At 31.7% G+C, this 12,611-nt stretch overlaps 1 protein-coding gene across 1 annotated transcript in view; it reads right to left on the bottom strand.

Moving 5' to 3' along the window:
• Positions 1 to 9,693, bottom strand: part of LOC105278895 (cytochrome P450 4C1) — a 77,696-nt gene extending 68,003 nt beyond the window's left edge. Inside the window, 15 exon segments of the mRNA XM_026973257.1 lie at positions 4,965 to 5,066; positions 5,069 to 5,132; positions 5,331 to 5,401; positions 5,723 to 5,824; positions 5,931 to 6,024; positions 6,263 to 6,327; positions 6,330 to 6,364; positions 6,584 to 6,671; positions 6,674 to 6,679; positions 6,900 to 7,016; positions 7,019 to 7,084; positions 7,376 to 7,466; positions 7,707 to 7,816; positions 8,123 to 8,370; positions 8,975 to 9,693. Coding sequence (XP_026829058.1) covers positions 4,965 to 5,066; positions 5,069 to 5,132; positions 5,331 to 5,401; positions 5,723 to 5,824; positions 5,931 to 6,024; positions 6,263 to 6,327; positions 6,330 to 6,364; positions 6,584 to 6,671; positions 6,674 to 6,679; positions 6,900 to 7,016; positions 7,019 to 7,084; positions 7,376 to 7,466; positions 7,707 to 7,816; positions 8,123 to 8,279 — 1,168 coding nt within the window. The 5' untranslated portion in view covers positions 8,280 to 8,370; positions 8,975 to 9,693.
• Between the last annotated feature and the right edge of the window lie 2,918 nt (positions 9,694 to 12,611).

Genomic DNA, 12,611 nt, shown 5'->3' with positions numbered 1-12,611 from the left:
ATAACTTTACTTTAAAGGAACAGTTACTGAAAATTAATGAAGCTTCTTCTCTATATTTCTTGTTTTCGTTCAAATTGTTCATTCTGATTTCCTGGAGGATTTGCAACTGGCGCTGCCGAAGAGTGTGGCCCTAGTTGTTCAGGTTGGCGCTGCCGAAGAGTGTGGCCCTAATTTGTGACCATAATCCTACAGGAATCCGCGGATAAATATAATTCAATTCATTTCCATGCCTACTAAAAAGGGGCGTAGATTCCAGGAAAAGAAGCTCCGTTATCATCTCCGACTTGCTTACTCAAATAATCAGGACCCGTTTCCTCTCATCCAAAAATTAACGAATCTAGAAACCGACCGAGCATTATCAAAGCAAATTCCGTACGTAACCCGCGAATTCACTTTGGACTACAATTATCCTGATTACCGCAACATCCGTAAGGGTGATCCTCGTCGAGTTGTTTATAAATTACGAGAGTTGTTCGGATTGAACCGTAAAGAAATCGAGATTCCGAGTTCATATCCAGTGTTACCACCCATCCAAGAGTTTTAAATATACAAACAAGTTCTAATCACAACGGAATAAAACCGTAAACCAAACGTGTGATGTGTCGCGGAATATCGAACCCTTCCCGGCGTACCGATTTAGTACTAGAGTATCAACCGGCGATCCGGCGTGGTCGCGTGCATGAGATATACGGCGTATCTCCGACCTATAGACGGTTCTCTATTTTGTACCATTTGCTTCGTTAACAGAATTTTTCCTTCACAAAAACAAAATTATACTTTGTTATCAAAACACGATTTAATAGTGGGATTGAGACGGCACGTTCCTACGTGCGTAATTTGTGATAGAGACCTTGCTGGGTACGCGCCGTTTTACAATTGCGAAATCTGCTCCGACGGATATTTAGAGTTGCTCGATCAATTAAATTCAACCGGAGAGGATATTTTTGAGCTTTCAGACCCGACAGTAATTTGATCACGAGAAGAGTCGACGGGGATTTCTTTCCCTCGCCTCGAAAACAATTAGCTTCGCGATCCTCGGGAAGTATCCTCGTATCTAAACATACCTGCAGTTATAATCACGGACAGTCGGAACGTAACATAATAATAAATATTGGAGAAATAATATTAATACGGTGTATTATTCAAATATTTATTCAAATGAGTATGTAAAAACATTAGTATTGCAGAATTATATTACAATTATTTTAATTTTAATTTATTATTACAATTAAAAAATAATACTATACATTATATATATATAATATATTTATATAACGATTATAATTCATACTTGATTGAAGAAAATAAATCATACTTGATTGAAAAATGATTAAATTTTAAATTTAATATAATACATTTAAATCACTTACCACAATTGCAAGAAATATCAGTAAGCTCCTATTATAATACAATTAATTAAAAATGTTAATTTATTGTACTTCTGATACATGTATTCAATTTCAATTATAAAATGATAATTTGCGAAATGTATAGCTGTTTATAAAAAATGTTATACAAAATTTGAAAAAAAACAATAACTAATAAGTGATAAGTTATATTTTATTAATTGTAATAACATTAATTGTAATGACATTATTAGGAATTATTAGGAACGTATGGAAATTTTATACCTGTGGTGCTACATTATTGTTTCTCAATACCATGTCTATAAATTGTTGTTGCATCGCAGATGCAGTTTTGTTATTCTTTCTTTATTGTCACTTGTGCATAATGTCTGTTCACTGTTCGTGATGTATTTTTTTCTTTTTATTTCGTTGACTATATTCTTCAAACGTCTATATTTTTTCTTTAATCGTAATACATTTTCATATAATATTCTGGGTTTGGAGATAATAAATTTTTTCTTATGATTTCTCTCTGAGATGAGGTTTTGCACGTAATACTTTACGCTATACTGCATTAATCATTTGCATAGATTTGCATAGAGCTATGAACAGATGATTTGGAAGTAATTATCGGCATAAATATAATAAAAACTAATAGATTAACCACACTTACTGCCAGAAAAAGACACCAATAATTATATTAAGTAACAGATAGGTACTCGGAGAAAAGAAAAGTTTTTATTATATTTATGCTGTGTATGTGTTAATTGATTGTTTATTTTAGAAAAAGACATTATAATATTTAATTCTTGGACATTCACACTTGAAAAGGACCAAAACTACTGGTTGAAACGTTGTGTTCTTTGACGATTAATAAATTGCCAGGTGTGTCGATAAAGGAAGAGTTTTTTCGATTCCCACCCTTTGTACCTTGTTATATCGAGTCGCGTCAACCATCCTGCGTTGCTGAAATCCTATCCTGCTGAATTTATCGTGTAATTTCAAAACGGTTCAGCGTTATGGTACTAGTGACTCGCCATGGATTCTCGAATACAGGCCATAAATTATAATAAAAAGTCATGACGTAATGTTGTCTAAACTGCGTTAACCGGTACTATTGTAACCAATAATCCTTTGTTCAAAATAGTACACGTGAACTCACTAAGAAAAACCTTGAGCACTACAGACTTGCGGGCAGCTTGGAGACACAGCAAGAGCAATACAAATTGTAATAAATATACATTGATATTTTATTATCGAGAATATAAGAATGAAAAAGAAACCTTGATTATAAATCAACGCGATAAAAGTGATTAATGTCTAGTATATAAAAAAAATATTGTTTTTCCCCTTATCATATCCTAAATTAGACTAGTCAAGAAAAAGTACTCAAAGCAAGCCAATCAATCTGAATAAGTATCATGCATATTCCTATTAGACATTCATATGTATACAATAATTATCTTATTTGTGATATTGATTCATGTCATGCGACAATGCACGAAATAATTTATCATTTTTCCTTTAAACATGTTAGGTTTTTATGTATGTTCGTGTTCCTATGCAACTTTCGTTGCGTGTGCACCTTGGACTGGGACAAATTTTACGCGTACCGGGTGCGCAGGACGAAGTATTATATTGCCTGTAAGTCGAACGTCTGCCGCGCGTTGCATGGGCTCCAAATAAAATTTATGCACCAGGAAAGCAACTACAACCTTCATTTCCATCATGGCAAATCGTTGACCTGTTATGAGTAAACGCATATAATCTGCTTGCACGCAAAGGAGTAAAAGCATTTCGTGGATTACCTATGCAATTCCGCGATCCTGCGCTAAACGGTACATAAGCAAAAGGATGACGATTTTGCACCAGTTCTGGCAAAAATCTATCTGGATCGAACACCTCTGGATTTGGCCAGAATTCAGGATTTTTGTGAGACTGAGAATGTCAACATACACTTGCGTTCCAGCAGGCACTAGATATGATTCTAAAAATAGCAAAATAAAGCATATCTTACAGATTGTTCTAATAAAACAGCAATAAATAGTAAATAAATAGGATTTACAGTGTGTGCCAAGTAAATGTTCACGTATAAATTATCACTTATATAAATATTAGGTGTTTGATTAATTTCCGCTGTTATTTGCTTGAAAAACACATTTATTTCAATTATAAGTGAACTGATTAGTCAATCAAAATATTTTCCATCGTTTTGTTATTACTTTTTCCCGTCTTTCTGGTAAGAGATGAATTCCGCGGCAATAGAACAACTCAGGTTTGAAGCAATCCACCCACTTTCGGACTTCTTCGTAATCTCGAAAGCGTGTGTCTTCTATACTGCATTGAACGGAACAAGTGGTAATCAGACGGGGCCAGGTCTGGAGAATGCGCGGCATGAGGAAGAACCTCTCAGCTCTGTCAGCGTTTCCTTGATGACTTTTGCAACATGTGGCCGGGCATTGTCGTGTAACAGAATTACTTTCTTTTGTTGTGTGCGATTTGTGGTCGTTTGTTATCCAACGCTAGCTTCAAACTGTATAATATTGTTGTCGGTACGGGTTAACCGTAACAGTTTTATTCGGTTTTAAGAGTTCATAGTACACAACACCTTCTTGATCCCACCAAATACAGAGCAATGCCTTATGACCGTAAATATTGCGTTTTGGCGCCGACGTGAATGGTTGACTGGATCTACCCATGATTTTTTGCGTTTAGGATTGTCATAATGGATCCACTTTTCATCACCAGTGACAATCCGATACAAAAAACTTTTTTTTTCTGTCTGGCAAGCAGTGGCGATGGATGCACGGTTCAGCATGTTCGCTTTGGTCAGTTTCATGTGGCACCCATTTTCCTTCCTTTTGAATTTTTCTCATTGCATGTAAACGGTCAGAAAACTGTCGAAACTGCAACATTTAGTGCTTCAGCCAATTCCTGAGTGTTTGAGATTGATTTTGGTCCAATAATGCTTGCAATTCGGCGTCTTCAAACTTTTTTGGCTGACCTGGACGTCCCTTGTCTTTCACATCAAAATCACTTTTGAATCGTCGAACCAATCTCTGCATGTTGTTTCTGATGGAGCAGAGTCACCATAAGGTGACTCCACTAATATTCAATGTGCTTCAGCTGTAGTTTTCTTTATATCAAAGTAGTGGAGGAGAACATATCGAAAAACAACTTATCGCGTTCCATTTTGAATTGCATTAAAAAAATATTACTGCTTGCAAAAGTAAACCTTAATGGACTGAATTCTATTGAAAAATGTCTAACCTTTAATATAGCATGAGTTCTAGTTGTCACAGTTCACTACATTTGCAGCTGAAGCCATCTACATGCGAACAGCGGAAATTAACCAAAACACCTAATAAACACCGTTCTCGCATATTAGATTAAATTTATAACTTCGTTCAATTATGTATTGATGAATTCATTATACCTTAGAAGAAAACTAAGTTTAATAAATTGTCGTTCCAAGAACGATAACTTTTTATGCCGGCAACATCTTTACATTATTGCATGAAACATTTAATTTCTATGTTCTATGTGTTATTTTCTTTGCACCTCCCGATACAAAATACACAATATACATAAGTATAGTTATTATACTTAATTACTTACGCATCATTACGTCTTCCGTTAACTTTCGGAGAATGTAGAAAACACTGGGATACAATCTCAACGCTTCCTTCAAACATCTATCCAAATATGTCAAATCTGTGACGCTGCCATAGTAAGTTTTCCTCCGTTCTCCTCCATCACAGCATTGACTTCATTTCTGACACGATCCTATCATCATAAAATAGATTTTGATACGTTTGGATCATTTAACTATCCGTATAGTTAATAATTAAATAAAAATACCGTAATAAGCATGCAATTCTGTATATAAATAATTTCATTTTAACATGAGAATATGAAAATTTAAGAAATTAGTCGATCTTACTTAATCATATCTATCCTAATATGACAATTTATTATAAAAACCTGAATATCCTTATGTTCGGCTAACAGTAATATAGCGAAAATCAATGCCATTGCTACGGTATCATGACCCTATAATATAACAAGAAGAAATTATGGTTTTCCTATATATGTATACAATCACATGTAATTATCGAATAAGTTGTTCTAATTAACTACCGTTTACCGTATCATATACTAATAAAATCAACAACAATTAGCTTACAGTTTTACTTGAAAACAGTCTTTGTAGATGTTAGGTATATTTATCGAGAATTGTTTTAATAATTTCAAGAAAGAGTTTGGAACGCAGAATACTGCACTGACAACTTTTTGCTATTTTATTTTATTTGTTCAGTTCATACCGCTGTTTGGATAGTATTTTTGTAAAATATAAAGAAGGCGAAGTATTTACTTCAACATGAAGGTATCGACTTCTTCCCTAATATCCAGATCGCTCAAATTGCTATCTTTGGACGCCGCTATCAAAAGATCCAACATGGCAAGTCTCTTCTTCCCTTAAATAAAACAGAACAAATAAAATTTCTTTAGACAAATAACTTAGTAAAAAGATTAATAATTCGGTAATGTAGATATTCTATGTATATTCTGCATTAGACACACCTCCTCCTATCATTTCTTCATCTTCTCCAGCTTTTTCAAAATTTAGAAATCGTCCATTAGTGGATTCGTGATATTGTTTCCTTTCCTTAATAACCTGTATAATAAGATATATTATAACAGAACTATAATATAACTATAATTTATATGCAAATTTATGAATCGAACATTATTAAAAAAAGCGTCGGCAACGCATTAGACGCATATGAACGCAAAAACGTACGCGATATATATGTATACATCTGTATTATATGAAATTCTTTATTATCTGTCTTCCAAAAATTCTGCTTATCAACTTTTATTTTGTATAATACATTTTTACTATTTTTACTTACTTTTTCCGTAAATTCGTGTAGTATTTTCAGGCATTTAACGTGATCCTTGTATCTCGGCGAGATCGAAATGTCATGTCGCTGTAATACCACGGTCGGAAGACCCTATGAAAAATATATAATATTAATTTAATATTATTAATTTAATTTAATTAAGTTAATAATAATTGTACGGAAAAATATATAACTATATCTCTTGTTTAAGCGTTTCAAACTTTTGCGGATTCGTAGAATTTATATATTTAAATTTAAATCTTCTTATAATTTTTATCATATATCACATAGAATGTATTGTTTAATGTTTAATATTTCTTGCATTATTACCTGTAAAATAGTATGTCTCCTAACTCATAGACTGCTTCGCGGTACTGCTGTTGTTCAAGTTCATCTAGATTTCGCAAGGAAGTGCCATAGAAGTTTCTAATAAATTTAAGAGTTAAGATTGAACAAACATTTGCTAACGTAATATACCATACGTACTTATCCATATTAATTTAATGCAGGAATACAGCGCATAACAAATGTCTGATTTAATAATTTTTTTCAAATAAATTTTATCAGTTTTTTTAAAAAAGTTAGATCAAAGCAAAGCAAATTATTTCCTCTCTTTATCCTGTATTTACAAGTCTTTTCGTTTTACCGCTTATTATATTCAAGGTATGGCGGCTAATGAAAGACTCTAAATCCTCGACAGTTGAGTTTTTTATATCTTTCAATGATTTCGCCATATTATTGCTTTCCTCGATCAAGATATCAAAAAATCTTTTAATATATGAAAGTGAAACGCAGGCGTTAGAATCTTTCGCCTTTCTTGCCATTTTGCTCCTGAAATAAAAATAAGATGGCACTTTTAATCAAGATGTTTTTAACGAGATACACAATAAATTTATCCACTTATTTAAGTTTATTATTATTAAAATATGCATATATATATATAATTTACTTTTTCATCGATCTGTTTTTTAAACTATTACATACAGTATATGAGCCACATGAATATTAAGTAACAGAAAATATAAATACTCTGTATAAGTTATTATTCAAAAACAAGTTTCTGTGTATATGTGTATATTTATACATTAGATCTGAAAAATAATTTTAAGTTTATTGTGATACCTTTACTAAGCAGAAGACCGTCTCCTAACCATGTATGAAGTAATTTGTACGCCATGCCCTTCTCGTTATTTCTCGTGCTGTTCATTAATGTCTAAAAACAAGAGAAATCAAATTAAATGATAATTTTAATTAAGAAACAGAGCAAGGTTCAAATAATAAAATGTAAGGCGAAAACTTATCACTCCGTGATAAGTTCTTAGAAAGTTCTACTTGAGCAAATATATTAAGGATCATTTGATCAGTTCTTACTTATGATTATTGATAGAAAATATCTATGTCAGTATCGAGAAACTTTTATATAACAAATAAACTTGATCTACAATCAATTTACCTGCATGTCATCCGGATGGCTAATGCTAATATAAGCGATCGTAAGGAGCCAAAATTTATAAATGGGATTATATTTTTTAAATCGTGTTACTATTATTTCCATATATTTCTCTGAAATATAGAAAATACAAAACAATTTACGAAGATGTTACGTTTGAACACTTAATATTAGTAATAGAGAGTACACATTATAAAATTAAGAAATTTGTAGAAAATAGAGTCGATCAGTTTACTTACTAAAATATTAAATTCAATAACTATTATTAACTGCAAAGCATTATGTTAATAATGTACCTCTCATTGTCTAATTTAGTCTCTTATTTTGTATTTTACTATTATTTTGTATTTTGCTAATAAATAATTCTGATTAGTTGTGTAACAAATCAGATTGAAGATTTATGCAAACTTTCAACTTGCCACGTGAAGTAAGAGACATGATTTCAAGATCACCGATAATTGGAAACATTGGTGGTCCCGGAATAAGATTGATAAGACGCCTAAATCTTGCAAGGTGGATAACATAATAATATAAAAATACGATAACAGCACATGAGAGTAGTACACTGGTAATCATCGTTTATTGGGTAATATAAATGGTATCCGACTTTCCTTCGCTTCGTCTCTCTGGGTTTGTGAAATGTTAATTATGTTCTATCTGTAATACTCTGTAAAAAATGGTAAATTGTTTGATAATAAAAGAATTTAGTTTCACAAAAGATTTTATTCACTAGTAAAGAAAATCTGAAGATAACTGCACAAATAATGTATGCAGAAAGAAAATAGGAGAATACGTAAAATACGCCTTAGTATTTAGAATTTGTCGACAATAGTGCATAATAAAAACATCTTACTTTACTATTAAATCTTATAATATTTTTTAAAAAATGAGTATATTATATGACAATTAGTATGACATTTTTCGTGTAACTATTCTTGCGATACCTTTTGCACAGCAACATTTTTATTTAGATTATATTTGAACAAGTTCAGTATTATCATTGCTGACAATCATAAACTGAAAATGGGATGGGGAAAGGTTATGAGACAAAACTACAACTATATACCTACAACAATGTACATAGTCATAGTACATGTATGATTACAATGAGTCACACTTACAAATATTTTAAGTTAAATTTTATTTTAAAATTTGTTACGAACTAATCGAATATCCTCACATATGGTACGGAAATAATAACCGAAATATGCGGAAATAATATAAAATAATATCAGAATACAATAACTGGAAAGACAAATTTATAAACTTACAAGAATCCAAAGTAGTAGTCCACGTTCTTCTTAAAAAGTAAATGATGTAAATCGTGAAATTTCTGCTTACTTCTTTCGCTCCAGAAAACTTTTAAAGGCACATGCACTTGAATACTATATTAATTCTTTGAAGTTACGATATGATAACGAGATAACTACAATTTCGATAATTAAGGAGTTATTGATTATTTATGAGTTATTATATGTTATAACGTTCGTTTAATATCGTTATGTCTGTTGCCGACAATGATGATGCCACTATCGTTACTGCAACACTTCTGCGAAGTTGCGAGTAACATCTTATATAAGATAAATCTTATATAAGATAATAAGGTAGACATAACATGTTCCATGTTGCAGAATTATCATAATTATAAAATAAGCGATACTGTTTTTACACTATCCCTTTTTTATTGCTAACTTGATACAAGTGATCATGATGTAAATACTACATTTTATAAAAAGTAATTCTTTATGACTTTTTATACTTTTTATCCAAATAACATATGCATGAATATGATAACTGATGCCATTTTAACTGACGACTTTCGCAAAAACAGTTTTTAGTGCAATATGTTAAGCTTTAACCACTGCAAGTCAACGCAATAGAGAGAAAAGAGAGCACGTTACTGCCCATAAGCCAAAACCCAAACCATGTCTCTGATTTCGTCTTATAGTTTTCGGTATGTATAATTCTGCATATCATTCAATCTAATTAGATCCGTCTCGAAAAAAATTTCGCTACGTAAAGAAATTTTTACTGATCAGCGTCGCGACGCCAAGTACAAAACTACATAGTCGCATGAGAAATAGCCGTTTGATACGGCATTGGCGCTGCATGGTCGAGGTCCTACCAAGTAGCTTTATCTCGAGTTTTTGACTTGTCAGAGTTTCCGATAAAATAATCTCGGAGCAAAGATCAGAAATAAAAAATCTAATGATATACTTTTATTACATAATGTTAATACGCTCTTTCGATTGCGAGTAAATTTGGTGCAGTCAATCCTGAGATCTCGCGTCCATGTAAAATAACACTTTTGATTTCCAGTATTCAGTTTTCAGTCTCACATACACACGTATATATTCATTGTCATGAACGTTATCAAATTCACTGCATAAACGACGAGCGCTACCATATTCATTGCATAAAATTATAAAACTCGTAAAAATGATTTATTTGAAAGTAAAGGTATTTATAATAAAAAATATTATGAATCACATAGAGAAAATTTACTAGCAGAACAGAAAAAAAGTTATAAAATATATAAAAACAATTTACATTATAAAAATGAATTGCATTAAAATGTACTGTCCTACCTATAAGAGACACAAAATCATTGGATAAAGTTCCGAAAAGGGTACGGCTCCGATTTTAATGAAACTTTGTAAAAAGCTTCCTCTCAGGTTAAAATGAAAGTCTTTAAAAGGATTATTGGCGACTCTCATAAAAAGGTCATTTTTTAATAATAAATTCTCAGAAAATTAACAATGATCTCTATTTGTATTTAAGTGAATATGTATTGATTGTATTGATTTTTTTATGTTTTTACAAAAAGTAATACATGTTATAATAAATTTTAATTGGTTTTTTCTGGGTAAATAGTTTTAATATCTTTCAAAAGTTGCTCAAATAGATCTATATTAAGTTTATGTACACGACGACGCCACATAAATTCACACATATGTTCAGCCATTCTGTTTGAGTGAAGCAAGGACTTGAGTTTGACATATATTACAAAGGTTACCTTCCCGAATAACCCGCACTAAGTTTCACCCGTCGCTCGTTGTTTGTTAAAAAGTTATTAACAAAAGAAATTTCGAAAATGTAGTAGTTATGTTGAAGTAATATTTTGAATATTCAAAGACATAAACGACGAATATGTATATGAACGAAGGAAGGAAAGTCATTTAAAGCAGTGAATCGTTAATATTTAGAATAGTTTGTTTTAATATAAGTACAAAGTATTCTCTGCTTTAACCTAATCTAACCTAGTTAAACAACGAGCGACAGTTAAAATCTTTTTTACAGTACTCAGGAAGGTAACCTTTATAATATATGTCAAGGTCAAGGTCGTCCGAGGGTGCTCCGTTAAATTATATAATTACCAAATAGAAACAAATTCGTCCTTCAATGTGTGAACAGAATGTAAACAATAGCATACTAAACTTTACAAATCTCCACAATACAATATTTGAATAATATAGAGAAAAGTCCCCGATTATGAGATACCATATCGATTTTGCCGAATGTAAGGAAATCTATAGGCAGAATTTTAAAATGTAATACGTTATCTTGAAGAGAATTTAATAAGCTTTAGGTTGGTGAAATGGAAAATCTAACTTAAATATTTTTTCTGAAAATTAAAAAAATTTGAAAAAAGAGCTTTACGCAGGATCGAGAAAGTGTGCTCCTAATATAAGATACCTCGAGAAATCGGTGTTAAAAGTGCAAAATACATCAGTATTGCAATTAAAAAACTTTATTAGATAGTTTTATAAAAATACTGCTGCCACAGCCTTCGCCAAATCTTCACGATTCCACTGTCAACGCTTCCTCGTATCTCTAACCTCCATAGTCAGATTCTATAAAAATTAAATACACAAAAATACGTAATATAAATTCGTATTAACTTTTCATTAACCTTAAGTAGTATTTCTTTCTTTTTATTACACTACATAATCTTCATATTCGAACAATAATTATCTCATATTAAGAGTACGCTGAATATCATTATACGAGCCACACGCCTAGCGGTTCCGCGATCATGAAATCTAACCTCTACAATTAAGCAATTCAACAAATTGCGTATTTTCCTGTTACTACGATTCTACTCTATCATTGCATACTGAATTTATTGCCAACCATTTTTTTATTATATAATAAACAAGGTTTAAAGACTTACCTCAAGTTCCTTTGACATGTTCACAATTTCACAAATCTTTTCTTGCAAAGGCTAAACGCAATAACGAACAATGAATTTTTCACTAAATACATTTTACACTAAGAGTAATAAGTTCATGGTGGAACTAACAGATGGTGCTCACTAGTTTAGCAGAAACCCCATTATCTCATATTAGGAGCATATCTCATAATAGGGGATTCTCCTCTACTCAATAATATACTCAAGTTTCTAATAATTATACCTTTTATCATTTTCCCATAAAAAATAACTTTTTTATGGGAATTGCCAAAATTCTTTTTAAGAACTTCCATTTTAACCTGAGAGAAACCTTTTCACAGAGTTTTATCAAAACTGGAATACTTACTCAAATTTCTAGTAATTATACCTTTTATTATTTTCCCTTAAAAAATGACCTTCTTTATGGGAGTCGCCAAAATTCCTTTTAAATACTTTCATTTTAACCTAAGAGAAAGCGTTTTACAAAGTTTGATCGAAATCGGAGCCGTACCCTTTACGGAACTCCACCCAAATCATTTGCAAATCATTATTGAAAATGATCAAAATACTGTTCAAATTTACAAGAATCAAGAGACACGGTATAGTGTCTCGCGCCAAGTATATGCGCAGCGCGAGACCGCACCGTGACTCTATTACGCGAGTACGCGAGTACGCGAGTTGCGAGTAACCAAGATTATCAGATCTCAATACGGCTGATCCGATTAACTTCTAAGTAG

This window comes from Ooceraea biroi, chromosome 10 (genome assembly GCF_003672135.1).
Source record: "Ooceraea biroi isolate clonal line C1 chromosome 10, Obir_v5.4, whole genome shotgun sequence".
Taxonomy (NCBI): Eukaryota; Metazoa; Arthropoda; class Insecta; order Hymenoptera; family Formicidae; genus Ooceraea; species Ooceraea biroi.
This window is presented reverse-complemented; position numbering and strand designations above follow the sequence as displayed.